This window comes from Chrysemys picta, chromosome 14 (assembly GCF_011386835.1).
Source record: "Chrysemys picta bellii isolate R12L10 chromosome 14, ASM1138683v2, whole genome shotgun sequence".
In the NCBI taxonomy this organism is placed as follows: domain Eukaryota; kingdom Metazoa; phylum Chordata; order Testudines; family Emydidae; genus Chrysemys; species Chrysemys picta.
Window position 1 is genome coordinate 41,242,171 of NC_088804.1, and position 27,182 is coordinate 41,269,352.

The 27,182-nt window shown below is 52.9% G+C and overlaps 1 protein-coding gene and 1 long non-coding RNA gene across 9 annotated transcripts in view; both read right to left on the minus strand.

The window, feature by feature from the left end:
• The window catches only part of CBFA2T3 (CBFA2/RUNX1 partner transcriptional co-repressor 3), a 111,211-nt gene extending 85,026 nt beyond the window's left edge, over positions 1–26,185 (minus strand). For 3 of the 8 annotated variants that reach the window (XM_065567349.1, XM_065567341.1, XM_065567345.1), the window contains exon 1: positions 24,797–26,183. In XM_065567349.1, the coding sequence (XP_065423421.1) occupies positions 24,797–24,887 (91 nt within the window). In that variant the 5' untranslated portion in view covers positions 24,888–26,183. Of the gene's footprint in view, positions 1–24,796 lie in introns of all 8 variants that reach the window. The other 5 variants (XM_065567350.1, XM_065567340.1, XM_065567353.1 and 2 more) reach the window with 3 other exon arrangements.
• On the minus strand, positions 5,141–23,523 carry LOC135975644 (uncharacterized). Its single transcript, XR_010592624.1, has 2 exons — positions 21,433–23,523; positions 5,141–21,268 (listed from the first exon to the last, which is right to left on the minus strand). It is a non-coding gene; the product is annotated as an uncharacterized LOC135975644 (long non-coding RNA).
• Positions 26,186–27,182: the final 997 nt, after the last annotated feature.

A 27,182-nucleotide genomic window follows, 5' to 3' on the forward strand; every position in this document is an offset into this window, starting at 1 on the left:
GGGGCAACGCCCCCTGTGCCCCCCAAACTCCGCCTATGGACGTGGTGGCAAACAGAGCGAGGCGGAGAAGGCAAAGGGGTTGTTTTTAGCTGACTACTGTCAGCTACATGGATCCTCCTACAGCTCCGCCTCCCTCCCCAGGGAGGATTCCAACAGGGGAATTTGCAGGTGGGGGTGGGGAGGACACATGCCAATCACCATCTCCTGCAATGCAGGTGCAGTTCAGGTTAGAGTCACCTGTGCCCTACGCTTTTAGGTTCACCTGTGCCCTGTCTGCTGCGGGGCCCAGGGGATAGCTCCCTGATTGTAGCAGCGGAGCTGTGTGTGCTCTGAAAGGACAGTGTAGCAAAGGGGCTTGGGCAAGCTGCATTCCTTTGGTTGTTTCTACTGAATTGACACCCCTCAGAAGACCTTTGATCCTTAAAGGGACGGGGCCCCGGTAGATCTGAGCCAGACATTCCCGCTCGAGTGCTACCCTTCCCCTTTGTAAATGATGTCATCCTGGCGTTTCTATGAACAAAGTGGAGCACCCAGTCCATCCATTGGACTGATTAGCAGCCATCCACATGTTCCACAGGCTGGTACCCGTTGTTCTCAAGTGAGTCTTTCGGTCTCTCCTCTGACACCTTCTGGTACTGAGGGTGGAAGCTTCTGCATCTCTCTTCAGTTTATTTCACATTAAGCAGAACATTTCTGCAGCCATTTTAGTTCCACTTTCCAACTGAATAGTCCGTTTGGAACCCTTTCAGTACCCAAAGATTTTCACGTCCTAGTCAGTCCTTAGAAGAGCTGTTATCTGCTAAGCTCTGGATAACTTGGGGTGTTTACGGTGTTCAGAGCTGACTATGCAGTTGGAGATGTGGCACAAACTTTCTGCTTAATCTGAAATAAACTTCTCTCTCTAATTGGACGCCTCACGTGTCAGTGGGTTGTTCTGGTGATCTGTCCTCTTGGGTTTCAGGTTCCATGGTCTCGTGTCGACGTTCACGTCTTTCAATCCCTAGCATGAATGCCACAGCTGTCGGATCAAGAGTTTCCAAGTTTACAGGTCAACGACATCCTCATTTGCCAGACATGGCTGAAATGTGTCTGCCTCTGAACTCAGGGTCTCTGTGCCGGGGCAGTATCTGGTTCCATCACATAATGCGGTTCATCTTCACTCTTATGATCAGACTAACCGGAGTCCATATTCCTGCCCCCATTTTGATCTCTTATTGTGCTGGTTTGTTGTGTCGGTGTTTTCTGCGGTGGCAGTTTCCAGCGTGGGGTTCTTTCCCCAGGTAAGAAATCACCGGGAAGTGAAAGCGTGGGGTGAAGAACTCGAACACATCCTTTTCCATCTTCTGCTTTTACTTCCCAGGACGGACTATCCCTTTTACTTCCAAGTACTACTTGAATTTTATCTTCCCAGTAAGAGCTTAATCGGCCTGCTCCCCCTCTCTCTGAACGGTTCCTGACACAGACTCTGGCCCTGGCAAGAGGGCGCTGACCGCCATGCACTTTCTGATCATGCTGATTTTTACCACGAGCAGCGGATTTTTGAGAACATTTTCACGCCAGTTCATAAGCTTCTTTCGACTGCCCTTTCCATTTCTCAGCTAATCTTTATGGCCTCCAGGTGCGGATTCAAAGTTCATAGGTAAACTAAATGCAATGTCAATGGGCAAATATGGTGATCTTCCACCTAAGAAATAGAATGGTGAGAACCCTGTAGCTTCATTTCACGTACAATTATAGGCATAGATTACCTTATGAAGGGAGTCTTTCCTTCCAGTTGGACTTTTGTTCTTTTAACAAGGTTCTCAACATAGCCAGCAGAGCTTGGTTCAGCCGGTCTAACTACCAGGACCGGCTCTAGGCACCAGCAAAGCAAGCACGTGCTTGGGGCCACACAATTCCAGGGGCGGCATTCCGGCCATCATTTTTTTTTTTCTGCTTGGGCAGTTGCGCTCTCAGAGCTTGGGGTGGCAAATTTTTTGCTTGGGGCAGCAAAAAACCTAGAGCCAGCCCTGCTAACTACCCATTGCCCTGTGATATGGAGCTGTGCAGGGGGCCTGGATCAGTGTTCACATCGCACTCCCCGTCAGTACCGGCCCGGGCCGGGGAAGCTAATGATCCAACTAGCGGACTAAATTTGCTGATGAATCCTGGTCACGTGTCGCCTGAGGCACAATGCGCAGACACTAAAAAGATGAGGTTGTGCTGTACCCTCTGAATAAATTATCTTCAAACTCTGACACTTGGTCTTGATGGATCCTTTTGGGGAAACCAAATTTTAAAACCAAGTCACTGAAGATCTTGCCTGCCACGGTCGTGCTGGAGTTGGCAGTGCTAGGTAGGTTTGGACAAGCCTAGTGAAGTGATCAACTACCACTAAGATGCATCCATAGCCTCCTTTGCTTGTCTCTAGATGCAAGAAGCCTATTGATACAAGCTCAAATGGTTCTGCTGTAGCTCTCTGAGTTAGCGGAGCTCTGGCAGGCTGGTGAATTTCCTTTGCTTGACACATGTACAAACTCTAGTGATATGATGTTCGATGTCCCTCTTCATCTGTGGTCAATAAAACTAGTCTCTTGTGCGACTGATTCCTTGCTCTGATCCTAAATGTTCCATCTCTCCACATAGTTCTTTTGTATTTTACAGATGATAACAGTTGGTTTAGTGACATGGTTTTCTGGTAAAGTATTCCATCTTCATCCAAATGCAACTATCCCACTGAGACAGCGGATCTTACCCCATTCTCCCATGTTCTCTTGGTTGTTTGGTTTGTTCCCCAAGGATTTATAATACAGAATTTTACTAATAGCTGGTTCTTCTTTCTGAGCTGCCAAAATGTCTTCTCATCGAGTAGGCTTGATGGTGGATTTAATACCCTTGGAGAAGTCTTCTACTGCCAAAGGGTTGTAGTAATAGCTGCTTACCAAGATACCTTGTCATCTCTTTGTACATCCAAGGACAGTAAAACAGCATTAACAACTCCTGTCTTTGTCTCTTCTGTGCATTCCAGCCTATGTTTCTGCATATCAAGGGGCAGTCTGGATAAAGCATCTGCCTCCACATTCGATTTCCCTGGACGATATCTAACTTGGAAGTTAAAATGAGCTAATTCTGCAACCCACCAGTGTGCTGTGGCATTCAGCGTGGCAGTGGTGAAAACACGGGTTAGTGGGTTATTATCGCTGTAAAGCATGAAGGATTATGCCTAGTAGAGGTTGTCACAGTATTTGTCAGTTAGAGCCCGTTTCAGAGCTAGAAACTCCAGCTTTGCTGAATGAAGGTGATCATTCTTCTCTCCTGCCGTTAGTGTTCTTGACCCATAAGGAATTAGGTGCAGTTTTATACTCTCCGTTTACCCCTGATGTTAAGATAAGACCTAATTCCTTACTGGAAGCATCTCCATGAAGGATAAAGGGAAAGGCAACATTGGGATAGGCTGTTATTGGTGGCTGTACCAGGCAGTTAAATCAGCTGGTCTAAAACTCTTTGACGTTGCCCAGTCCAGGGAACGGGCTGTTCGGAGGGTATCTCTCCAGAGCCCTCGCCTTGCTCCTTGGCTTTCTGATTTTTCAGACTCCACTCTTGACAGTGTTGTGTGTCAGATGCTAATGGAACAGCCAACAAGTCAGACCACGGCTTTGCTATTTGCGAAGTCTTGAATCTATGTTGATAGCAGGTGAAGAAGCCTGGCAGCTTGCCAGGCTCCCTCTATGGAGTCTGGTGGTGTCTCTGCAAGGACACAAACGGCCGAGATGTCAGCTGGATTCACCTGATCCCCTTCAGCAGCCACCACCTTTCCCAAGTAACGGACCCCTCGCTTAACGAGCTCACATTTAGAAGCTTCATTCCAAGCTTCTGCAACGGTTGCAATGCTCTCCTTACAGTCTCCACGTGCTCGTCAAAAGGGTATCGTCCAGGTCGGGGATACACAGCTCAGGCGTAAATTCAGCACGGCACTCTTCCACACCGCAGGTGCTGCAACATTCAAACTCTCCTCACTGTGCTCCAAACCTAACCTACCAGCTCCTTGCACCCTGCAATAACAGGCCCATCCTCTGCGGTGGGCGGAGGTTATCTGCTAATGGTGCCCCCGACTAAAGACCAGATCTGTCTATCTAAGCACCTATACTAGGCTGATCATTGTGGTAGGTGAGCACCTTACTCTTACGTCACCACCTGCAAGGGGCTGAGAGGTTACTGTGCAGAGCGCGGGAAATGCTTAGATCTTTCTTTCCGTCTGAGTCGTGTACAAAGTCCACCCCAAAGGGCTCCATCCACAGGTTAAGGGTCTATTGCAGGAGTGGCTGGGGGAGGTTCTGTGGCCACCAATGTGCAGTTGGTCAGACTAGATGATCACCATGGTCCCTTCCGGCCTTAAAGCCTGTCAGTCAGTGAGCTTTGAGCACCCTGACCGTACACTCAAACACACGAGGACATAGCAGATACAAAGTAAAAATCAGCCAATGCAACGGCTCTTCTCTTTCCTCCCCCTCTCCAGCACACCTCACTCCATCACCAGTCACACGGCGGCCTGTACCGCTTAGACCCATCCCATTGCAGTTTCCCACTAGATGCAAATCTATCTGGCAGATCCTTCCCCAGTGGCCGCTCACACCAACGGACTTTGCAGCATACCCAGAAGGTCAATAGACTTCTCCCAGTTGAGACTGGTGGGCCTGGTGCCGTGTATGGGGCCAAGCTGCGGCCCATTTGGGGCCCTAAGGTGTTGGGGGAATTTAGCAAGCCCGGGAAGCTGCAGCATGACATGAGTTTCTCTTGAGGATGATTAAGTGCCTAGACACATCTCCAAATAAAAACAGGCACCTTAGACTTTAGGGGCCACATTTCCACCCCGGGGCACTATTTGTGCATTTGCACTATTTTTTGTTACATGTGCAAAACCACTCCCGAATGCAAACAGAATTTGCTCTTGGAAATTCTATCGATTGTGCAGGTGACATAATGCCAGTTGTGACTGTGACTGTGTGTGTGTGTGTGTGTGTGTGTGTGCGCGCGCGCACACCCACACAAAACAGCACATGCACAGATTGAGACTGGCTTTGCAAATCTGACCTTACAGCATTTTTATCCTCCCTGTTATCTCTGTAAAAACATTCTACTGAAGTAATTCTTCTTCTTCTTCTTTCTTTTATTTGCTTTTACTTTCCTGTCTGCCCGTTTCCCCTGCTCTCCCGACAGCCATGTGTTGTTTGCTAAGCTCATGTACTTCTGAGTACACATTTAAGGGCTGATCGTTATTCAGGCAACATTTCCTTTCATAAGCATAAGGCTTTTAAAAAAGCCAATGGCATTCATTTATCCCACCTTCCCCTGCACAAATATGTTGAGTCATGCCCCTGCTTGGTGAGACCATAGGGAACCAAGAGACCAGTTCAGATCAGAGCCTCCACTCAGAATAGCAGCATGGGCTGGGTGGGAGGATAAGGTTTCATGAATGGCTGGTTCTACAATCGGTGTTTCACCAGTCACTTCTTCAGCTCAGAGGCTGCTCTGTACCTGCTCTGTTTCCACAAGCCTTCAGACTTAGCATCCTTTGCTTGCTTACGAGACAGGTTCTTCTATCAGCGGTTGTCGAGTTGAGAGGAAGAAGGGTCTAGGAGTGGTTTAGGGACTGGACTGGGACTCAGGGGCTGTAGGTTCAATTTCCAGCTCTGCTACAGACTCCCTGTGTAACCTTGGGCAAGTCATTCCTCGCTCTGTGCCTCAGTTTACCCAACATCCCTCTCTCTCTCAGTCCTTCCTCAGGCACAATTCCCACCCAAGTCAGGAAAAGCCACGGGTTTGTCCTCCTTGTCTCCCGTAAGATCCCTCCCCGCCAGCTGGGATGCTGCAGTCAAGTTCAGGTTTCTTTCACCAGCATCAACCAGTAGCTTTGGCTCCTTTGTGGGGGCCACGTCATATTTCCTCCCCCCAAGGCTCTTGGGGGTGAGATTTTTGTCCCCACTGGCAAACTGCAAAGGGCAACAACAAACAGCAGAGAGAGAAAGAGAAAGCTGCCATGGGGGCATCGAGGAGGCTGTGAGCTACCTGTACTACAAGGAGACCTGTCAGACTGGGGACAGTCGGAGCAACAGAAAGCGTTGCAGGGCTGCAGAGATGGCTTGCAAGGTTTCCATCTCCTACCCCATTGCATAATTGACGGTCACCATTGGCTCTGAGGAGCCGAACGAAAGGATCCCGGCTCACGTCTAACCGGTGTTGGCGAGTTTCACAATGGGACTCGAGGTGTTTCTGAAAGCCCCAGCTCCTGGATTCATGGGATTCCATGAGAATCTCGACTTCCATTCCAAAAACAAGTCGTTTCTAGCCCTCGTGGTTGGGGAGAAAAGCTGGAAAGCATGAAGTGAGCGCGTCACAGAGGATCAGAAAGCAGAAGGCAAGTGAAAAGAACCCCCAGTGCAGGATTGGTGTGAAGTGTCTGATTTGGGGGGCTGACTCAGGATTTTTTAAGGCTTGGGAATGGCAATGCTGTGACCACCCTCAAAACAACCTACTGCTCCTGTTCTGACAGCTGGCTGGAGGAGGCGGCGTAATGGCAACAGATGCCCAGGAAGTGAAGCGCCTCCTGAGGGCGCAGGTGCAGAGTGCAACCTCTGGCTAAGGTGAAGCTAACTCGTAACCCCCAGCCTGCATTCTGTGGAAGGAGAGCTGCCGGGGAGTTATAATAACAGCACCATGCCCTTTCCTAGCACTCGCTGCCTGTGGATCTCAAAGCACTCTCCGGAGCTGGGCAGATCCTTCCAGGTAGCAAGGGACATTGTCTCCCCCATGATGGGGCAAAGAGCAGCCAACAAACTGTATTTCTGCCCTGCCCCCTTCTCCCACCAGGTCTGAGAAGTTTCTCGGTGTAATCAGGGGATGTCATATTTCCCATCTGATGCTTTGTGTGCAGGGATGTGTTTGTCTTAATCTCGGCGTCTAAATCCAGCTCGCAGCTAATCCCAGGAGCTGAGTCGCAGACCGCGTGCGCCGTTCCTTTTTAATTTCGTTTGAAACAGAAGCTCACCCTCGCTCATTTCCCAGCTCTGTAATTCAGTGTGGAATGCACAGAGCAGATAAGCGACTTGTTGGGAGCCGGCGGGCTGGAGAAGACAGCTCACCCGCGCCCGCAAGTTATCACTCGCTGCAGCTGCATCCGTCTAGGTGACATCTGCTAAACAGGAAGTGCCTCTTGCCAGTTTCTTTCTTAAGAAAAAAGGGGCTGGTTTTGTTTGCTTTCCCCCTTTTTCCTATTTGTTTGGGGTCGGGCCTTGCAGATCTTTATACGTTTCTTTTGAGTCGCAAAGTCACCGAGTGAGCGAGGATTCGTGTTTGTAACTGTTGAAAGACCAGGCTTTCTTAGCACTAGGTTTTCTGAGGCAGCACATTGGCCCGCGTGGTGTGAGAAGGGAGTGTGGAGGGCTTTGTGGCATCCACAACGCTTTTAATAAGAATTTAAAAATAAAAAGTTTTCCCCAGCCAGTCGATTTGATCCCGTTATGTGGCATAAAAAGAAAAATGATCCTAGCAGTTGTGGGAAGAGTGTCACCAACCCTGAGAAGTCCAAAATCAGGGTTCATGTCCCCCAAAATGATGAGATTATCTTAAACATCAAGAGATGAAAAAAAATCAAGTTCTTTTTCTTAGTCTCCTGGTTTCTGGGCCTTTAGGGAGCCATGTTTTCCAGCATTTCTCTGCCACAGGAAGGTAGAAACTTTTTTAAAGCTGAGATTCTCATGTGATCCCATGACTACCGGAGCTGGAGCTTTAAGAAAAAACCAATTACCATGAAACTGACAATACAATAGCGGGAGTTGGCTGTGAATGGTCATTGCTGCTAGCGCCACAGCCATTCCAACCCCACTGATTTCACCGAGTCACAACTTTCTGAAATATCCCCTGGAGGAGCTGAAATTCTCCAGGTTTGGTCTCTGCCCAAGGGTGAGTTGGTGTGGGAAGTGCGAGCTAAATCCCCTCAGCCGTTTTGGAGTTAGGTGGGATTGCCAAACAAACCTTTGGCACATTTCACCAAAGCTTCTGACTGTATTTTTCCTCACATCCGAGCCTATCTGTGGAACTGCAAACGCAGCCCCCAGTGACTTGACTACACACTGGTCTCTTCTCTCAGGGGTCTCTCTCTCCCTTTCCTCAATACGGGGGCAACATATCCAGCTCTCTCCTTCCACGTGCTGCCCTATCTCTGTTCCAAGAGCCACTCCCTAAGAGCTTTCTGTCTTCATTCTCCCAGGGCCAGAGTCCGCTCTGTGCAGCCCTATTGAAATCCATCAGTCCTTTCTGGCCCTGGAATGGCGCTCCTTTCCACTCTTGCCAATATGTCCCATAGAGAAGGTCTTTGTATCATTTCTGGGGGGGCTGGACCTGCACCTCGTGCAACTCCCTGGCACCTATTCTCAAGGAAGTTAGGTGAGAGTGGAAGAATGCGAGAACATAACATAAGAACGGCCGTACTGGGTCAGACCAAAGGTCCATCCAGCCCAGTATCCCGTCTTCCGACAGTGACCAATGCCAGGTGTCCCAGAGGGAGTGAACCTAACAGGTAATGATCAAGTGATCTCTCTCCTGCCATCCATCTCCACCATCTGACAAACAGAGGCTAGGGACACCATTCCTTACCCCTCCTGGCTAATAGCCATTAATGGACTTAACCTCCATGAATTTATCCAGTTCTCTTTTAAACCCTGTTATAGTCCTAGCCTTCACAACCTCCTTAGGCAAGGAGTTCCACAGATTAACTGTGCGCTGCATGAAGAAGAACTTCCTTTTATTTGTTTTAAACCTGCTGTCCATTAATTTCATTTGGTGACCCCTCGTTCTTAGATTATGGGCACAAGTAAGTAACTTTTCCTTATTCACTTTCTCCACATCACTCATGATTTTATATACCTCTTATCATATCCCCCTTAGTCTCCTCTTTTCAAGCTGAAAAGTCCTAACCTCTTTAATCTCTCCTCATATGGAACCCGTTCCAAACCCCTAATCATTTTAGTTGCCCTTTTCTGAACCTTTTCTAATGCCAGTATATCTTTTTTGAGATGAGGAGACCACATCTGTACGTAGTATTCAAGATGTGGGTGTACCATGGATTTATATAAGGGCAATAAGATATTCTCTGTCTTATTCTCTATCCCTTTTTGAATGATTACTAACATCCTGTTTGCTTTTTTGACTGCCATTGCACACTGAGTGGACGTCTTCAGAGAACTATCCACGATGACTCCAAGATCTCTTTCTTGATTAGTTGTAGCTAAATTAGCCCCCATCATAGTGTATGTATTGTTGGGGTTATTTTTTCCAATGTGCATTACTTTACATTTATCCACATTACATTTCATTTGCCATTTTGTTGCCCAATCACTTAGTTTTGTGAGATCTTTTTGAAGTTCTTCACAGTCTGCTTTGGTCTTAACTATCTTGAGCAGTTTAGTATCATCTGCAAACTTTGCCACCTCACTTTCTCCAGATTATTTATGAATAAGTTGAATAGAACTGGTCCTAGGACTGACCCTTGGGGAACACCACTAGTTACCCCTCTCCATTCTAAACATTTACCATTTATTCCTACCCTTTGTTCCCTGTCTTTTAACCAGTTCTCAATCCATGAAAGGATCTTCCCTCTTATCCCATGACAACTTAATTTATGTAAGAGCCTTTGGTGAGGACCTTGTCAAAGGCTTTCTGGAAATCTAAGTACACTATGTCCACTGGATCCCTCTTGTCCACATGTTTGTTGACCCCTTCAGAGGACTCTAATAGATCAGTAAGACATGATTTCCCTTTACAGAAACCATGTTGACTTTTGCCCAACAATTTATGTTCTATGTGTCTGACAAGTTTATTCTTTACTATTGCTTCAACTAATTTGCCCGGTACTGACGTTAGACTTACTGGTCTGTAATTGCCGGGATCACCTCTAGAGCCCTTTTTAAATATCGGCGTTACATTAGTTACCTTCCAGTCATTGGGTACAGAAGCCGATTTAAAGGACAGGTTACAAATCATAGTTAATAGTTCCGCAATTTCACATTTGAGTTCTTTCAGAACTCTTGGGTGAATGCCATCTGGTCCCGTTGACTTGTTAATGTTAAGTTTATCAATTAATTCCAAAACCTCCTCTAGTGACACTTCAATCCGTGACAGTTCCTCAGACTTGTCACCTACAAAGGATGGCTCAGGTTTGGGAATCTCCCTAGCATCCTCAGCTGTGAAGACTGAAGCACAGAATTCATTTAGTTGCTCTGCAATGACTTTATTGTTTTTAAGTGCTCCTTCTGTATCTCGAGGATCAACTCCTTTGTAGCAAGGGTCCCGAGGGAATTAGCAATACCCTGCTCTCCAGCCAGGCCCATCTGGCTCTCTCTCCCACACACATCACATTTTACCCAGACTTCATCAGCCCCTCTTGGTCGTCTCTTCTGCTGCAAGGGCAGAATCTTCTCCTTCCATGCGATGCCCTTCAGCAAAATCACATTTTGAGGTCTGACCACATCACAGATGTACGTAACATAAGAACCCAAGAATGGCCAGACTGGGTCAAACCAATGGTCCATCTAGCCCAATGTGGAGTCTTCCAACAGCAGCTGGAGCCAGATGCTTCAGCAGGAACGAACAGAACAGGGCAATTATCAAGTGATAATTATCAATTATCAATTGTCCTCCAGTCCCAGCTTCAGGCAGTCAGAGGTTTAGGGACATCCAGAGCATGGGGTTGCCTCTCTGACCATCTTGGCTAACAGCCATCGATGGACCTGTCCTCCGTGAACTTATCTCATTCTTTTTTGAATCAGTTATACTTTTGGCTTTCGCCGCGTCCCCAGGCAATGAGTTCCACAGGTTGACTGTGCGTTGTGTGAAGAAGTACTTCCTTTTGTTTTAAATCTGCTGCCTATTAATTTCATTGGGTGACCCCTGGTTCTTGTGTTATAAGAAGGAGTAAATAACACTTCCTGATTTACTTTCTCTACATCAGTCGTGATTTTATAGACCTCCATAATATGTCCTCTTAGTCATCTCTTTTCCAAGCTGAACAGCCCCAGTCTTTTTAGTTTTTGCTCATACAGAAGCTGTTCCATACCCCTAAATAATTTTTGTTGGTCTTCTCTGTACCTTTTCCATTTCTAATATCTTTTCTGAGATGGGGCAAGCAGAACTGCGTGCCGTATTCAGGGTGTGGGCATACCATGGATTTATATAGAGGCATTATGATCTTTTCTGTCTTATTATCTATCTCTTTCCTAACATTTGCAGTGGGGGAGGTCTAGGTTGGATATTAGGAAACACTATTTCACTAGGAGGGTGGTGAAGCACTGAAATGGGTTACCTAGGGAAGTGGTGGAATCTCCATCCTTAGAGGTTTTTAAGGCCTGGCTTGACAAAGCCCTGGCTGGGATGATTTAGTTGGGGTTGGCCCTGCTTTGAGCAGGGGGTGGGACTAGATACCTCCTGAGGTCTCTTCCAGCCCTAATCTTCTCTGATTCTGTTAGCTTGTTGGGCTGCAGACGTTTTCAGAGAACTAGCCACTAAGTAGCAGCAGGAGGCAGGTTTTCCAGGAGGTGTTGGAAACACAATGCAATGCCACGTGTGCTCTGCACACCAATTCCTTGTAGCTCTGTGTGGGAGGCAGTGCAGAGAACACCGCCAGGGCTGGGACAAAGCTGATGCTCTGAGGGGATCAGGGCGGCTGCCCCTGGCACCAGCATTTGGGTGACAAAACATATAGAGACCCTGGAGGGATTTTAAAAGGCGACCAGGTGCAATGGCATCTTTTCCCAGCTGCCCTGAGCTTTTCTTGCCTGTGGCAAGAGCCAATGGCAAGGAAAAATGGGCTCTGGAAACAGGGTGAGTTAGACAGCAGGAAGGCTGGGTGTCTGCTGCCCAACACTTAGTGCCATCATCTACCCCCATGCAAAGGGCGCGTGAAACGCCACCATTTGCACTTAGTAGCACTGTGCACCCATTTGGCACGGACTTCGCACTAGTGTAATGACTACACCTGGTGCAGGGCACTGGAGGATTGGGCCTTTGAGGTAATGTCTACTAGGGCCATAGTGCAACAAAGTGTGTGATAGTGTGATCTATAGTCACAAGGTCTTGTGCGAGGCCAGGCTGCTCCTCCTCAGGGTGGGCCCTGGTCTAACTGATCTGGGCACAAGAAAGTCAACTAGTTTCCCTCGCTGATGGTTGCCAGCGAGCACCATGTGACCGTGGGTTCCTGCCCTGTTTCTCCCCGCCAGGAGCGCGCTGTCTGTGCAATTAGGTTGTGGAGGGGTTAACGCTCTCCCCTTCTGCTTGGCCAAATAACAACCCCGTAGCAGGCTGCTTGCCAGCGCTCCTGATTTGACAGGGTGGAACTGGCTGCAGAAGGCTCTTTAATGATGGGAATTTAATTAGCTTGCATTGCACTTCCAACACCTCCGGTCCCTGCAAAAAAATCAATGTGAATGAACAGAAGCCAATCCGGCATAGCCTGCTGCAGCTCTGTCACACCCCCAGAGTTACAGACAGCTTTATCAGCCGGTGCACAAGAGTCGGTTTCATGGGCAGGGAGCTCGCTCGCTCCCTTCCCACTTACACCAGTTCCGAGGGCAGTTTGCAAAAGAGGAGTCCCATGTCGCCAGGGGAAGGACCGGGTGGAAAATGAAACTAAATCAAAGGCCACAGCGAAACCAATGAAACCATTGCAATAGGTCTAACTGGATATGCTGCCTTCCAGGCTGCGGCCGCAGGCTGCCTGAGAGCTGTCCTCCGGGCCCAAAGAGGGGATGGGCAGGTGCCAACATACAGGTCGATCGCTGCATCCAGGGATGCCTTCGCTCAGAACAGCCACCCACCTCCCCTCACCCCGAAGCCAGTCCTTTGACTCCCCACACAGCCATGCGCATGCTGGGGGACACCACCACGCTGCTAATGGGCGCAGAGCCGGGACCCAGGACAGCTGGAGTTTTACTCCTGGTGCTGACCGTGATGAGCTGCGTGGCCTTGGGCCAGCCAAGCTGTGCCCGTTCCATGCCACCATTCCGCCCTATCACTGCCACTGCGCCCGCTGGCCTGCCAGCCTCTCTAGCTCTAATGAGAGCTAATCTGTCCCATGGAGGCCCTGCTGCTACCTCTACACCAGGCCTTGACGGTGCCCCAGACCCTGGATACACTGCCTGCCTGGGGTGGGGGCGGGGCAATGGGCCCACGAAACAATCCAGGGGCTGCAGAGCACCACTGAAAGTGGGGGGACAGAGGGTGTGACTAGGAGGGAGTCGAGTTCTGTCTCAGGGTGGGTGTTTGAGGGCAAACCCGTCCTGCGCTCACTGAGCAGCAGTGGTTCCCGTCCCGTGGGGCTAGCGGGCTCCCCCCTTTGGCCCATTGGCTGCTCTCATCCCAGCGTCCCATGACCAGAGCTGGATGAGCAGCGGGGGTGGGGAGGGTAGCCAAATTTGAGTGAGCGGCATAGCAGAGCTCAGGGGCACAGCGCCACTCAGGGTGGGGGCTCACTCTGCAACCCACCCCCACGGTCTCCCACTTCCCAGGGGCAGGGCCTGACCTCCTCTGTGTCATACCCCCTGGGGGCAGGACCCATCCCCAATCATTTTTTGGAAGGGTGGGGGAGCCTCAGTTTCAGATTTTGCCCCCAGCCCCCAAAACCTCTGTGCAGCCCTGCAGCCCAACATTCCCCCTCTCCCGCAAATCTCTGCGAGGGCGTGGGAATTACCCGCCCCCTGCCCCTGCTCTCCCCTTACTTTTCCATGTCCACCCTTGGACTGAACCATTCCAGACTCCTGCCAGTCTGGGGATGGACAGGGAGCTCTGTGTGGCTGGCCGTGCAGGACACGGACCCCTGGACCAGTGAGACGCTGCAGTGGGAAGGGTGCCGGGGAGGGGACGGCAGAGATTACCTTGGGGGACGGGGCCCAGCTGACACCTGCTGTGGAATGGTAACACTGTCAGGGCAAGGGCACAGCTGGTCTCCTAGCACCTCGCAGGACTTGGCGCGGCCCAAGTGCTGCAGCCAATGCCCCCCTGCCGCGGGGAGCCCCCCTGGCACCGGGCCCAGGTTGCAGGTGGAGGACTGACGCACAGAGAGCTAAAGCGGGTTGGCCGCAGGCACGCTGGGAGTCCGTGGCAGAACCAGGAACAGACCCGCATCACCTGGGAGCAAGCCCAGGGCCTTAACCACAAGCCGTCCTCCCATCCTTGGCCACTCTGTGGAGCCTGCCAGCCAGAGGGCCCAGTTGACACCAATGGTCCAGAGGCAGGTTCTGATGGGGACATTGGTCCACTAAAAATTGGCCTGAGACTCAGCTCAGCTCACAGCCTAGGGCAGTGCTCCCCAACCTTTTTCATCTGGCAGGTGCCAGACGACGAGCCACGGAGGACCATGGCGGCAGACGAGCATCCGCTGAAATGCCACCAACAAGCAGCGTCATCCAGAGGTGTCACCGCCGAAATGCTGCTGAAAATCGGCGGCATTTCGGCAACGATGCCTCTGGATGATGCTGCTTGTCGGCGGCATTTCGGCGGATGCTTGGCTGCGAGCCAGTACGTGGACGCACTTAGACGCCCCAGTGGGTGCCATGGCGCCCGTGGGCACCGCGTTGGGGACCCCTGGCCTAGGGAATGGGCACAGGAGGGAGGCCCCCTAGTGACCTTCCCCAGGTGTGAGGGTATAAGGTCTTTGAGGTGAGGAATGGAGGTGAGGCGGGGGACAGAAGCTGCGGGCAGGGGAGTACAAATAGCAGCTAGGGGGGAGAGCGGAGGAGGGTGAATGGAAGCAGATGGGGGGCAGGATCTGGGGGCTGGGATAGGAACCAGTGGGCGCACAGAAAGTCGGCTGGGGCAAGAGTAGGTCAGGGGAAGGGGGACAGGGGCAGAAGGGTCTTTAACTACTAGACCCCACTCCCCTCCAGAACTTGGAATGAAACCCAGCATGCTTGTGGCTCACCATTCCTCTGCTGTCAGCCAATCTGTGTGAAACCCACTGGCTCAGTGTGGGGCTTGTTCCCTCTAGTGGCTGGTGCACCTGGCAAATAGCAGCCTACCACTGCTGACGGTTACTCTGCTCGCTCAAGTGGTGTGGATCTAAAGGTGCTGCTGACTCGGGGGTGGGGGGGTTCTGTCTGGTTCCACAGGATGGGATTTCTGCTGTTTCAGCTTGCTTTGTAACAAACATAGGACATTGCACAAAAACGTCGATGTGAACAATGTTAAGGTTGCAAAGTCATGCAGTGTGCAGCTAGGAAATGCCAGAGTTGATGCTGGCCATGCAACCTGAAGGCAGACCTCTTGTGCATATGCATTGTGAAACAGACTTTAATGACACGATCCCAGCCTATGCTGTCGACAGGACCCTGCCTCTTTCAGTGCACAATACATGAAATTCACCCTTCTGAAACAAGCAACCTCATCACCTTCTTCTGGGCAAGCCTTCCTCCTCCCCTCGCCTGCCCCCTTCATCCCTTACCGCCACGTAGTGGCTAAGTGATGCTGTGTCTCTGCTAGGGACTTTTGGCCAACGTTCCTGTAGTGAGGCGGCCTGGCTCCCAGCCGCCCCAGAGAGGGACGAGCCCCTCTGGTTGCCAAAGTGGGCGGAGCCACTGGAGCCTGCGCCCGCCCCCCAAAGGTCAAAGCGCAGGACAGGAAGTATAAAAGCCGCATCCCAGGGCTCAGAAGCTGCCTGGCCGCCGGAGAAGCCAGACGCTGGGGGCCTTGCTCCCGCTGGGGAGACTCCCGCAGCCTGTGACTGACCCGAGGACTGGCCATACCAGTCAAGGCCTGATGACGACCAGACCCCGGAGAAGCTGGTAAGCCTACCGGAGAGAAGCGACCCAGAGAAGCTGCCAAGCCTACCGCTTGCCGAGTACCCTGAGGAGCCCATGGTCCTTGATTCCCTGGAGGACACCGCCCAGATGCAGGTGTCACGGAGTGTGGGGGGACACAAGGCCCTGCACCCCCGGCTTCCTGCGATTCACCATGACTCTCAGCCAGCCAGTAAAGCAGAAGGTTTATTTAGACGACAGGAACACAGTCCAAGACAGGTCTTGCAGGCACAGACAACAGGACCCCCTCAGTTAGGTCCATCTTGGGGTCCCAGGGGCACCACAGCCCCATTGGGGGGGTCAGAGCCCCGTCTGGGCTCTCCTCCATTACCAGCCAGCTCCTGACCAACCTCAACTCCCCAGCCTTTGTTCTGTTTCCCAGGCAAAGGTGTCACCATGCCTCTAACCCCTTCCTGGGTTCTCACCTTACATGCTCAGGTATTCTCCATCGGCCAGTCTCCCATCCCCCAATGCAGACCATCCTAGCCAATCTCCCCTGCCTTCCCAGCCAACACTCCCCTGTCAGCATTCACAGACCACATTAAAAACAGTCCCAGTTCGTCACAGCAGGTACCACTAGAGGGGAAGTTAGGAAGTAGCCCGGGGGCAGCCGACCCTAGTCTGGCTGCAGCACACCCAGAGCCGATGTCAGTGTGTTGCAGCCAGGATCCCCACTGACACAGCAGCAGGCTGCCTGCCGCTGTTAGGGCCCCGGGCTGGGACCAGGGCTGGCTCCAGGCACCAGCTTACCAAGCAGGTGCTTGGGGCGGCCACTTCGGAGAGGGGCGGCACGTCCAGCTGTTCGGCGGCAATTCGGCGGACGGTCCCTCACTCCCGCTCGGAGCGAAGGACCTCCCGCCGAATTGCCGCCGCAGATCGCCATCGCAGCTTTTGTTTTTGTTTTTTTTTGTTTGGCTGCTTGGGGCGGCCAAAACCCTGGAGCCGGCCCTGGCTGGGACGCAGAGGAGTGGGCGGGCCTGCGTCCCCCCCTGCCACCCCACTTACGGGTGGCAGTCTCCCCCTCACCCCAGATGCTCAGAACCAAGAGTCTGGGTTTTTGATCCTGAACTAGCAGGGCCGGCTCTGGCTTTTTGGCCGCCCCAAGCAAAAAAAAACAACAAAAAACCTGGGGCGGCCAGAACAGCAAAGCAAAAAACAAAACAAAACAAACAAACAAAAAACTGCAGCGCGGCCGGAGCCAGGGTGCAGGGGGACGTGCCCCGGCTAGTAGGGGGGAGGGGAGGGAGCGAGGGGAGAGAGAGAAGGGGGTGGCCAGGGCTTCAGCGGGGTGCTACCACCGATCGCCGCTCCGACCACTGGGCCGCCTGCCAGGAGGCTCCGCGCCGCTCCGGTCGGCTGGGAGGGAAGGACGCGGGCTGCCCTGCCGGGCTTGCTGCAGGGCGCTCCATCCTCCACGCTGCCACCCCCTACAGGGCGGACGGAGTGGCACAACAACCAAAAAAATAAAAAATAAAATAAAAAAAAGCGGCCGTGCCCCCTAGGATTGGGCAGAACGCCGCCTCCTACGAGCTGCCGCCCCAAGCACCAGCTTGCTCAGCTGGTGCCTGGAGCCGGCCCTGTGAACTAGTTGCTCAGCCCCTGCCTGAGGACCTGAGCTCCTGTTTGTTTGCTGCCCCGCCCTGACCCAGGGCCTGGGCTTATTACTGAACTAGTTTGCTCGGCCCCTGCCTGAGGAGCTGAGCTCCAGACTGTGTGTTATCCTGCCCTGACCCAGGGCTTGGGCCTGCTATTGAATTATTTGCTCAGCTCCTGCCTGGGGCCTGAGCTCTAGACTGCTTGTTTACTGCCCCGCCCTGACCCAGGGCCCGGGCTTGGTCTGGAACTATTTGCTCAGCCCCCACCTGAGGGCCTGAGCCCTTGACTATTTCCTGTCTCACCCGGCTAGTTCCCTGACTCAGCGGACCTCAGTAGTGAGGCGGCCTGGCTCCCAGCCGCCCCAGAGAGGGGCAACTCTAACAAAACCCCTCTACAGTTCCCCACTGTTGCTAAGACTGATGCAGCTCCCCCAGTGGCAGCAATGCTGGAAGCACTGGTGTAGACAGGTGGCTGGATGACCACTGGCATTTTAGACCTATTATCTGCAGTGTTAGATAACAAGATGGTTCAAATTGCGACAGAAGCCTTGTCTACACTAGAGTCCAATCATTGCTATCACCAATGGAGCTGTGTTGACTACGGTGGGAAATTGTGGGCAAAAAACCCTGGTCTGGACACAGCCCTGTAAGTTCCTGACAGCAGGGAGTTTGTCCTTAGTCTCTCTGGCAGGCCCCGTGCTGCGTACCTATGAGGCTAGATAGTAGGTATTATTATTCTTGTTAATTATTGGGAACAGATGCATCATGGGAAGCAGGGGATGTTGCTGGCTGGCTGTGATCACCTTGCACTGTTTCCAAGTTCCCAGGCTAAGCAGGGCTTGTTATCAATAGCAGAAAACCGTGCCCTCTCTGTTTGATTTCATTTCCCTTCCTCCGGCCCCTCCCTGCTCCAGTGCTCCTCTGAGATAACTGAAGCCAGAGTGAAGGGTGGGCCATGGACCAGCCAGCATTATCGCTCTCTTCCTCACGGCGAGTAAATCAGGAAGTTTGCAGAGATACCCTGCCAATAAAATAAACATTGCTCCTGCCAGCAGCCGAACGGTGTAGCCCTCAACCCCTGGCAGCTGCCAGAGCTCCCCTTGGATCGCCCTTCCGGTCAATAACGTGTGCAAATCAGCAGCCACCCAGCAATGTGTGTTCTTAACCGAGCTCCAAAGCTAACTGCGTGAAGACCCTGCGTTTGTGACACGGCCGACCGCTGGTAGGGAGAGAAAGCTCCACGCCGCAGGGAACGACAGGCGACCGGGAGAGACTGAGCATGTGTTGTCATTAGAGAGCTGAGCAACGCTCAGATCCAGACCCTGATATCTCAGCCCTCTCTAAACGATCGAGGGCCCGAAGTCACACACGGAACGTACGGCGGAGCAGGGGATCCAAGCCAGGTCTCCTGAGCCCCAGACCAGCACCTAACCACTGGGCCAGCGGCGCCTTCCTCTTTACAAGGAGAAGGGAACTCTCCTCCCCACAGTCAGGTCCTTCTTGAACCCCACCACTGCTGTGGAGCTGGCAAGAACTGGAGCCAGCGTCAGTTACGCCCGGCTGGGGCACTACAGGAAACCCACCGGTCGGACAGACAGACAGATTAGATAGATGAGGACAAACACCAGGCAGGAGGGCAATAAACCCATAAAAATGGCACTACCAAAATGTGCGCCAGCTGTCACCTGGACACTCAGATACCAGGGTGATGGGCAGGAGCTAAGAACCTGACCAGACACTGCTCAGAGGTTACAGTCACTTCCTCTGTTCTTTGTTTGCCAACGGTAAGTGTCCCACAGCTGGGACCGAGTCTGCGAGGTGGTTAGAAAGTGGAAACCCCCCGGTGCAAACAATAATCATTTTCTCTGGAGAGATCCCACCGCCATCACCCCGTGTTTACCATCTGGGAAGAGATCAGCCCAAGAAAAGGCTCAGGATGGGACACTCCACCCCCCCCCTTTACTCTAGCATCACCATCAGGATGCATTATCCATTCGTTCTCTGCCTTGCCCTACCGGGCCATGGTCTCCCTTTGGCCCATGGGCAGAGCTCCCACTGAAATCAATGAGCAAAGAAACAAGAGTCCCGTGGCAGGACATGACCCATAATGGGTATGGCACTCACTGAGGGAAACTAGAGTCAGTGATTTTCTGAGCAGGAACAGTGGCCCTAACTGAATCCCAGTAGGCAAAGGGTTAACTCCTGGCCCCTGTAAATCCCAGCAAACAAAGGGTTAACTCATGGGCCCTGTTAATCCCAGCAAACAAAGGGTTAACCCCTGGGCCCTGTTAATCCCAGCAGGCAAAGGGTTAACCTCTGGGCCCTGTTAATCCTAGAAGGTAAAGGGTTAACTCCTGCCTGCTGTTAATCCCAGCAAACAAAGGGTTAACCTGTGGGCCCTGTTAATCCCAGCAGGCAAAGAGTTAACTCCTGGCCCCTGTCTCCCACAGCTGCACTGGGTGGAGTAAGGAGATGGAACTGGGGCCTGCTGGCCCAGTCAGGCTCTCCGAGGAAACTCTGGGAACTCCATAAAACAGCTAGTTCCCGGGGCTGGCCTCCCTTGACATTCCCAGGGAGGTGGAGTGTTTATGGGCTACTGGCTGAGGGCTTTAAACTAGAGAGCGTCAGCTGGGAGGGCACCTGTGGGTGTTCTTGTGTGCATGGTGTAGTTGCCCCGAGCGCCCACAGCTGCAGTATTAGTCACTCCCCACTCTGCTGATAGGACTAAGGTCAAAGGTACGGCTTTCTGCCCTCTTACCCTATGGGGGGGGGGGGTGATGGGTGACCAGGTGTAGCGGCAAAGTTTTGCTCTCTGCATTGATATCTACCTGGAGTGGTCCTGGGTACGATGGAGGCTTTCTGGCGAGCCAATAAGACCTGCTGTCCTAGCCGGAAGTCACTGCATCTCCTGCTGGGGGTCTCCTCTTCCCCTCGCTCTCCTGTGGTCCCGGTTAAAGAAACCCTGGGGCTGAGGCTGACTCAGGTCAGACATGCCTGCGCTGCACAGTCTGCTCTCAAGGGCAGCAGTGCTCCCCGGATAGCCAGGTGACCCTCTACACATGCAGCTGGTTTCAGGTGCAGCTGCTGGACCTTCATGCCCGGTCTGCAGCATGATTTCTTCACTGCAATTTCCCTTCCTTACCCCTCTGGTAAGAACGAGGGGAGGGGAGACCAGCCGCCAGCCCTCTGAGCCCCATGGTGCTTAACCCAGCTCAGAGCACACCTAGATGACCCAGTGGTTACGTGCCCCTGGACAGTCACGCTACAGCGTCTTGCCCTTGCCCGTGCCGTGGTGGGCTTGTACTGCTGGGGGACCTTAACAGGAGATGTCTGGTGGAGACGGGGTCTCAGGCGGCTCCTAGTTACCTTGTAAATCCTCTCAACTGCTGGATTATTTTCTGCCTGAGAAACGGACCCAATTGCTGTGCAGCTCTGAGAGCCGGGCAGCAGCTGTGCATGTCAGGGCAAAAGCTGGAGAGCCCAGGCTGCAAAGGGGAACCAGCCAACCTGCCTCTCAGGCCTCTCAGCCGATGCCCAAAGCCCCGAACAGCCTCCACAGGGCTGGTTAACTTCCCCTCTGTTCCTCTTCTTGCAGGGCTGCCCTGAATGTGCTGCTGAACACGGGCTGCCGGTGCCTATGACCGTGGCTGGGAAAACCCACCTGCTGCAGGGGAAAGGGTAAGTCCAGTTTGTCCGCAATCCCAGTTGGGTTTTTACATTTTTGGTTGGTCAACTCGTTGGGTCTCAGGGAAGAATATTGAAAAGAAAGCCGAGACCCAGTATCTTTAGGGCAGTAAATACAATCCACAGACGCTCGTGATTCTGCAAAAGAACGAGGAGTCCTTGTGGCACCTTAGACGCTAACAAATGTCTTTGGGCATAAGCTTCCGTGGGCTAAAACCCACTTCATCGGATGCCTCCACGGATGCCCAAATAAATGTGTTAGTCTCTAAGGTGCCACAGGTACTCCTCGTTCTGTTTGCTGAAACAGACTAACACGGCTGCCCCCGTGAAACGATTCTGAAAGTTACTAGGAACCGCGTCACTCCTGCAAGCTCTGCTCTTAGGAGAGGTGTGGTGAGAGCACAGGGCTGGGAGCCAGGGATCTCCTGAGTTCTCATCCTGCCTTTGACACAAACACGCTCTGTGGCCCTGGCTAAGTCACTGCGCCTCTCTCAAACCTGGGGCTAATGGTGCCTGCCTCCCTCCCAGAGGGCTGTGAGGATGAGCTAGGAAATGTGTTCTAGCCCTCCAAGGATGGAAAGGGTTTTACACCATGAAATGCCCTTGCTGCCCTCCATGGGCATGCCCAGCTCCTGCCCATGCTAGTGGGAGGGCAGGCCAGAGGGTGCACAGTCCTGCTTCTGGGATGGCATCCACAGAGAAAGGGTCAAGATATTTCCAGCAGCAGCATCTTGTAGGTATGAACCGCGTGACCTGCTGAGGTCTTGCCGCTGGGCGTCACTGCAGCTCGGGTTCTCTGACACGCTGGATGGAACCGCTCTGCCGTGATACCTGGTGTGGTTCTCTACAGGGCTGTGCGGTGCTGTGGATGTGGGAAGCACCATGGAGTGTGTCTCCACGTGCCTCAGGGCCTAATCCTGAGCGGTGCTGAGCACCGCCTGACTGTGGGAGCAGGCCTTTGGGCAGCACTGGGGTGGAGACTGGGAGCTGTCTCTCCGGAATGCTCTCTGACTGTGTGTCGGGGATTCCCTGGTTCCTTGTGCGTATTCACCTTTAAAATCATACTGCCAGGTGCTGGTGGGGATTCAAATGCACAACCCCAAACTGGGGAATAACTGGCAAGGCGGTCGTGCTGCTGAAAAGGATCTGGGGTGAGAGTGGCTCACACATTGACTGAGTCAACAACATGATGCTGTTGCAAAAAAGGCTCCTATCATTCTGGGGTGTGTTAACAGGCAGGTTGTATGTAACACATGGGAGGTAATGGTCCCGCTCTACTCGGCACTAAAGTCCTGTGTCCAATTCTGGGTGCCACACTTAAGGAAAGATGTGGACAAATTGGAGAAAGTCCAGAAGAGAAATGAGAAAAGGTTTGGCAACCCTGAGCTAGGAAGAAAGGTTTAAAAAAAAAAAAAAAAAAAAACTGGGTATGTTTAGTTCTGAAAAAAGACTGAGCGGGGACCTACTAAGTCTTCAAATCAGTGCAGGGCTGTTCTAAAGAGGATGGGGATCCATTGTTCTCCATGTCAACTGAAGGTAGGAGAAGTGATGGGCCTAGTCTGGAGCCTGGGAGATTGAGATGAGCTATTAGGAAAAGCTTCCTAACTCCCAGGGGAGTGACGCACTGGAGCAGGTGACCGAGGGAGGCTGGCGAATCCTGTCCTTGGCGAATTTTAAGAACAGGTGGGACAAACCCCTGTCAGGGACCGTCTAAGTTTACTTGGCCCTGCCTCAGTGCCCAGCGCTGGACTAGATGATTTCTTGCAGTCCTTCCAGCCCCAGTTCCGTGATTCTAACCCCCTGGAGTCACTTGGGATGGGCCCAGCAGCTCCTGTACTTCCATGTGCACTGGGTTAGTGGGCTGGACCTCGTGAAGCCCTGCATCCTTCCTCCCTTTGCTTGTGGGGACGACAGGGCCTTTCTCTCCCCCCCACCCCCAGCATCCTTGAAAGCTCTGCAGGACAGAGACCATCCTGTTGGCTGGGAGTGGTAGGAGCATCTCCCTCCAGAGCCCAACCATGTGGCTCACTTTGGCCCACTGACCCCACTTGCTTGCCACTCAGGTTACAAGGGCCACCTCAGATCCCTCCATGATCCTGCGGTGCTGTCCCCATGCTGGGCTGCCCTCCTGTGTCCTTCCCATCTCCACCACCTCCCTTAGCAGAACATTAGCAACTCTGTAGCAACTCTAGGAATGAGGGTGTCTGGGGAAAATGCGTTACGGCAGGGGTAGGCAACCTATGGCACGCGTGCCGAAGGCGGCACACGAGCTGATTTTCAGTGGCACTCACACTGCCCGGGTCCTGCCCACCGGTCCGGGGGGGCTCTGCATTTTAATTGAATTTTAAATGAAGCTTCTTAAACATTTTAAAAACCCTATTTACTTTCTATACAACAATTGTTCAATTATAAAAAGAACAGGAGTACTTGTGGCACCTTAGAGACTAACAAATTTATTAGAGCATCCGAAGAAGTGGGCTGTAGTCCACGAAAGCTTATGCTCTAATAAATTTGTTAGTCTCTAAGGTGCCACAAGTACTCCTGTTCTTTTTGCGGATACAGACTAACACGGCTGCTACTCTGAAACCTATAGACTTATAGAAAGAGACCTTCTAAAAACATTCAAATGTATGACTGGCACGCGAAACCTTAAATTGGAGTGAATAAATGAAGACCCGGCACACCACTTCGGAAAGGCTGCCGACCCCTGCGTTATGGAGACTAGACGGATCCACAAGGGAACGGCTTTAACTCTGGCTCCTGCAGCCCCTCTGAGCTGTCTCCCTGACCTGGAGCAGTAATTGACAGCCCGTTAGGAGCACCGCTACCCACACACCTCAGGGACCGGTGGGGCCAGATCCTGATCTTGGTTACGCCAGGGTAACTTTGCTGGAGCCAGGGAGAGACTCGCTGGGGTAAGTGAGCTCAGAATCTGGCCCAGAATTGCTGCCGGGGAATTAGGGTGGAAAAATAAAACAAGATTCAGAATTACACATGAGCAAGTGACCTGATAATTAAAGAAAGCACTGAGTAAATTCAGGATTTAAAACCTGTAAATAAAACATGAACGAGCCTGATTAGTCATTATGGAAATGTTAATTGCAAAGCAGACACTGCCAAGTCAGGATGCACCTTCCTCCAGCTCGGTAGCAAAATCCTTCCATTGTCCTGTGTTGCTCACAGATTGGAGACCAGAAATACAGTCCAACATCTCTCTGCGCCAAACCTGGCCGCCTCCTCCTAATAATCTGGGACAGGTGACTAGCCAGCTGCTGTTTGAACCAGTTGGGCAGCTCCCTTGGGCTCTGCTCCGCTGGGCTCTGCTCCCCCGGGTCTATCTGGTTTGTTTGTCCGAGGTGCCATTGGCTTTGCTGACATTAAGCGCCCGCCTTTGGAAAACAAGTGCATCTCCCACCTGCTGCGGGGCCCTTGCACCGAATCTGGCTCTGGGTTTGCCACCCAGGAAGTGCAAGGGCTTGTTTGTGCCCAGGGCTTTCCCTGCGATGAACACCTGTCTGGCTAGTTCTGGGCTGCTCCACTGCCCTGAAATCCTGTTTGATCTATGGGATGAGTCAACATCTCAGCCCTCGGCGCACATGTAAACAAAGCGGACAGCCTGGCAGCTGTAATTGCTACCACCTGGTCCGTCCGGGATTGGCTTGTTCCACCTCCCACCCAAAGACCTTATGTTCTTACCTTGGCCGGTTCTCCTGGAGCCCCTTCCCCAGGTGCCATGGCAAGTGGAGGCGGAAGGTCGGTTTTCCAGCTCGGAGGAGCCTCCAGCCATTAAAGCCGAGCTGGTTGCTTGCAGTACCAGCTGAACGGTGCGGTGGTGGGCTCCAGAAATGCAGTGCCAGGCCCTCTGCTGCCAGCACTGCTGGAGAGGATCTACCTAAGCTCTCGGCTGGAGGCTAGCTGCGCCAAGAGGCCATGCAGGGCTCTGGAGGGTGTCTCTCTCTCTCACATGTTCTCAGCCACTTTGCAGGGGAGAGGAGCTGTTTCAAATCCACACCGGAGGAGAGCAGGCTGGAGAGCTCCGGCCTCTCCCGCGGATTGCATAACAGAAAATGCAGGCGAGCGGCTGCTGGTTCTGTCCCTGGGCCACCCTGCCCCTGAGTGGCTCTGACTTACTGCTGTCCAGCCTGCTCTGGAGTGTGCCTTGCAAGGGGTGCTGGGTGCTCATGTGACCACCAGGGTTGATGTGGAGGGGGAGTTGTGTCCCAGGGTGAGAGGGGAAGGCAGACAGCTGCCTGCTGGTGATAATGCAGCAGGGGAGGAGGACTGGGCAGCTGTACCCTTGTTCTTCCCCCAACAGGAACCATCTGTGACCAAGCCCAGCTCTGTCTTCCCTATCACCCATTCCGGTCTGACTTTCCAACAACTTCCCCTTCGCGCTGGCTTCACTTCCCCACTCCGCGAGCGGGGCCGGCGCAGTAGCAGCCGCAGCAGCGGCCAGCCTGGGGTGGCGAGTTCTTGTTTTCCCGCGGGGGGGGGGGGGGGAGGGGGTCAGGGAGTGCAGGCAGGAGCTGGGCCCGTCTGTTCTACGTACAGCGGGCTGGGCAGGCGGGTGCCTGCGGCTGTTCTCGTCTTGAACTTGTCTCTTCGGGGGGACTTCAGGAAGGCCTCAGAACTGACATGATCCTGCCTGGCCTGGCGCCATGCCCTGGGCCTGCCGGCACACATCTGTCATGCACCCCCTGTACTGCAGCCCTCACCCAGCCACAGGTCTCTGCTGCACCTCAGTCATCTCTCAGCTGGAGAACTGGGAAGAAATCCCCCATAAGTCTTTGCAATCTGGAGCCACTGACTTTCTTAAGAGGTCCTGGCTTCTCCCATCTCTAGTGTCTCTTAGCTCCTGCCTTCTCCCCCATCCTGGGCTTCCGTTTGCCCCGATGCTGCTGACACGCGGGGTGCAGGCCCTGGGGAAAGGAAAGGACTTGTTAGAGAGAGAACCGAAAGGCTGTACGTGCGTCTGCAGGTGGGAGGGAGGAAATCTGTCCTAAAAATATAGCCGTGACTGCTCGCTCCCCGAAGATGGCTCAGCAGATGGTGTGTCTCTGCCTGCCACCTGTGGAGTGTGTGCTCCCGCAGATGGTGTATGTGGTGCTTCCACTTTCACACTGCTGCCCTGGGCTTCCTGGCCCAGCCCTGCCTTTTGCTTTCATCAGCATCTCCAAAGTGGCTGGGAAAGATAGCAGCAATGTGATCCTCCGAGCAGCTAGAGCCTGGGGCCTGAGCAGGGTTGCATGCAGTGTGGCCTCTGGGGAAATCGTAGGGACTTCCCGGTGATAGATTGTGGGAGGGAGCCTGGCAAAGACCTGGGGCTTACAATGGGCTAGCGCCCATCTGCGTCCTGGCGCTCTTCCCAATGCAGCCAGGGACGATGCGGCGGGAGATGCCCTACTCCCTGTTAATGCATTAATGCCTTCAGTCGGTATCCCCAGGGGGACAGGGAGTTCTTCTCCCTCGCCCCCCCACCCTGTCAGAAGGGGAAGTGACGTTCCCATCGTGGGGCCTGGGTGTTACCAAACGTGAGCATGGGGGGAACGTCGGGGTCACTGCAAGGCCTGTCTACACTGCAGTGGTACAGCTCTGGTGTGGACCCTTCCGAGGGGTGGCAGCTCGGTCAGCAGAAGCATTCTTCCATCGGCCGGGCTGCGTCTGTGCTGGGGGATCGGTCACCCCAGTATGGCTCAGGGCGCAGATTGCTAGGTTCATTGAATTTGTAGGGTCGCCTAGGCCTAGCTTTTCTGGCTGGCTGCGAATCGTGTACCTGCAGCTCCCCTTCCGCTCCCCTTCCGCTCCCTACTCCGTGAGGATGAGGGTCCCCTTTGCCTTCCTTGAGATCCCGGTACAAGCTTCATTCTAGTTGTGAACTCTAAGGGGGTGAGAGCTGCTAGCAGACAGGGTGGGGCCAGCGGCTGGGTGCGGAGCCAAGAGCCAGAGAAAAGGATCAGACGGTTGAAAAACCACTAAACAAAGCAGCTGGGTAAGAGAGTACAGGGGCCTGCTCCTCTCGGGGGGCGAGAGTCCCCTCCATGGGATCTCCGTGTTCCCCAGCACTGCCGTCCCCCGGGCCAGG